Source organism: Alligator sinensis, unplaced genomic scaffold (assembly GCF_000455745.1).
Source record: "Alligator sinensis unplaced genomic scaffold, ASM45574v1 scaffold164_1, whole genome shotgun sequence".
In the NCBI taxonomy this organism is placed as follows: domain Eukaryota; kingdom Metazoa; phylum Chordata; order Crocodylia; family Alligatoridae; genus Alligator; species Alligator sinensis.
The window spans coordinates 34,075-36,580 of record NW_005843272.1 but is presented as its reverse complement, the minus strand read 5'-3'; the positions used below and the strand labels follow the sequence as shown (position 1 = coordinate 36,580).

At 58.3% G+C, this 2,506-nt stretch overlaps 1 protein-coding gene across 1 annotated transcript in view; it reads left to right on the top strand.

Moving 5' to 3' along the window:
- Positions 1 to 2,136: 2,136 nt before the first annotated feature.
- Positions 2,137 to 2,506, top strand: part of NOTUM (notum, palmitoleoyl-protein carboxylesterase) — a 12,273-nt gene continuing 11,903 nt past the window's right edge. Inside the window, exons 1-2 of the mRNA XM_025194649.1 lie at positions 2,137 to 2,142; positions 2,256 to 2,458. Coding sequence (XP_025050434.1) covers positions 2,137 to 2,142; positions 2,256 to 2,458 — 209 coding nt within the window. The remainder of the gene's footprint in view (positions 2,143 to 2,255; positions 2,459 to 2,506) is intronic.

The window sequence follows — 2,506 nt, the reverse complement described above, 5'->3', positions numbered from 1 at the left end:
TGCCAGGGGGTATAGCTCAGTGCTACAGCATTTGACTGCAGATCAAGAGGTTCAAATCTGGGGGCCCCCTCTGTTTTACTTCAGTCAGGGCGGCTAGGATCTGGAGCCAACTTCCAAGGGAAGTGGTGCTCGCCCCTACCCCGGGGGTCTTCAAAAGGAGGCTAGATAATCACCTTGCCGGGGTCGTTTGACCCCAGTGCTCTTTCCTGCCCATGGCAGGGGGTCAGACTTGATGATCTGCTCAGGTCCCTTCTGACCCGAGCATCTATGAAACTATGACCTTGGCCTAGAAACGCCCTGAAGGTGCCTGGAAACATTTCTCATCACACCCCACTCCCTGTCCACCCCGGTGTGCTCACGGGCACAGAGAAGGCTGTAAACCAGTGCCTGACCGGAGGAGGAAGTTCTGTTTGGTTAGAACGGACAGGAAACTGATGGAGAAAATGCAGCATGCCTGCCTACGCTTACAGTGCCAGCCCCTCGGCTCCGGAGACCTGGAAAGCAGCTTGTAGTAATGCCACTTGTAGCACTTACCCACCAGAGCCAGGTTATCGACAGGTCCTGGAGACCCCCAGCCCTCACAAGCCACCCAGAGTGGAATGAGCAGCGGTCGGTGACAGACGAGGGCTCGTCCACCCCCAGGTTCCTTCTCCAAGACAGCCCGTCACCCCTGGTACCAGAAGGACTTGCTGGCTTCCTACGCCTCTCGCTCCTACTCAAACGCCAGGTCTCAGTGGCTGGGAGAGGGTGCCCACTCCCCAGTGCTGGGAAGGATTTCCCTTAAGAGTGCTGTAGTCAGGGTGCGAATCAAGGGGAAGCACGGGGGGGGGGGGTGCTGAGCCCCCCCATAAGAGACAAGGGGCCCCCTATAAGATTTGAAAATCATAACTGGGAGCGGGGGGAGGGGGTCTCCGATCGCAATGCTCCTTCACGTGGGTGGACTTGCTAATCAATGAAGCGGTTTGGGGTTTTTTGCCCCCCACCAAGAGTCAGTGTAATTCGAACTCTGGCTATACCAGAGCAGCCCAAAGCAACCTGTGCACGCTGGCCATCTAGCATGGGGCACAGCTGCTTTGCACCCCCACGGCAGGACACAGGCAGTGAGGGGCCTCCAGGGTCATGGACTCCAGTCCCTTTGCAATCACAGAAAACCATGTCAAATAACTCCTTCTGTACACTTATGAAGCTTCACCTTGAAGCTAGTTAGGGTTTTCCCTTGGCTACTCTTCCTGGAAAGCTCTTCTAGACCCCCACTCCTGAGGGTTGGAAACCTTCTCATTTCCAGCCCTGCTGCCAGTTTATATTCTTGTGGCCAGGGTTGTCCTGTCTTCTCCCTCCCTGGTGTTGCACCCTTCTCTTTTTGGGGGGCAAACACAAGCTCTGTTTTCCTAGGTTTACCAAGCCAGACTTTATTCAGGCCCCTCTTGTGAGACAGGGTCCTGAGTCCCCTCATCCTCCGCCCAGCCCTTCTCTGCACCTGTTCCAGACAGGATTCTTTTTTTCTTAACGTGGGCACGCAGGCGACCAGAATTGCACGCAGCGCTCCACACAAGAATTGCTGCGCCTTGCACAGTGCCGACTACCTCGCTGGATATGTCCCAGGAGGGCATTAGCTTTCCTAGTGGCCAAGGATGTAGTAGTCCATTGGATGCTGCCGTGGGATTGATTTCTTGACTCAGAAGGCTCTTGCCAAGGCTGGTGCCACGCAACAGCCAGAGCTGAGCAGGAAGTCCCACTGTGTCTGCCCCTGGCTCACGTCTCGGTCCCCCAAGCCATGCAGCTGAGCCAAGGCGCCAGCGCCAGAGGAAGTCCTGAGTGCTAGCACGCAGCCACAGAACCCGACAGCTGGAGCAAGTCGTCCGGCAGCGACCTGAGTCCAGTCTCCCGCATGTTGCCAACTCCTTCCAACCAGCACAACTGCCGAACACAAACTGGTTGTAGCGGGGAAGTGGCCTGGGGGAGCCCACTGGCCCCACGTAAGAGATGCCTGCTCTTTTGACCTAACCCTGGCGGTTAGCCTGTATCAGCCTGACAGAGACACAACCAGCGTAATCAATGTACCGAAGTCATCGAACGTAGGCTATGCGCAATATTCAGCACGCTCCAACTATGTGGAAGTTGCGAGGCGCCTGCGCCATGGCGGTGACAAAGAAAGGGCTGTCACAGATGCTGCATTGCTGAAGGGACACCTCGACCCTGGCAGTGTAACAGGCCTTCAGTGAGAACACGGGAGGGGCAGACTCCCAGCTGACCAGCCGGAGCTGTGTCCTCCCTTAAATCTGGGAGCACCTGTCCTGGGTCCCGTCGCAGGCACAGCACTCATTCCTCCTCCGGCTCCAGCCCAGCGGCTCAGGCCCCGGCTGCGGGCGTGGGTCGATCCCCGGGCCCGGCCGGCCGGCGCTCTGGGCTGCTCGGCGCCAGCACCGGGGAACCAGGCAGCTTCCTCCAGGCCAGGCAGGTGAGTCAGGGCTGCCCGGGGCAGGGGTCCGGCCCGTGGGGCACGGCG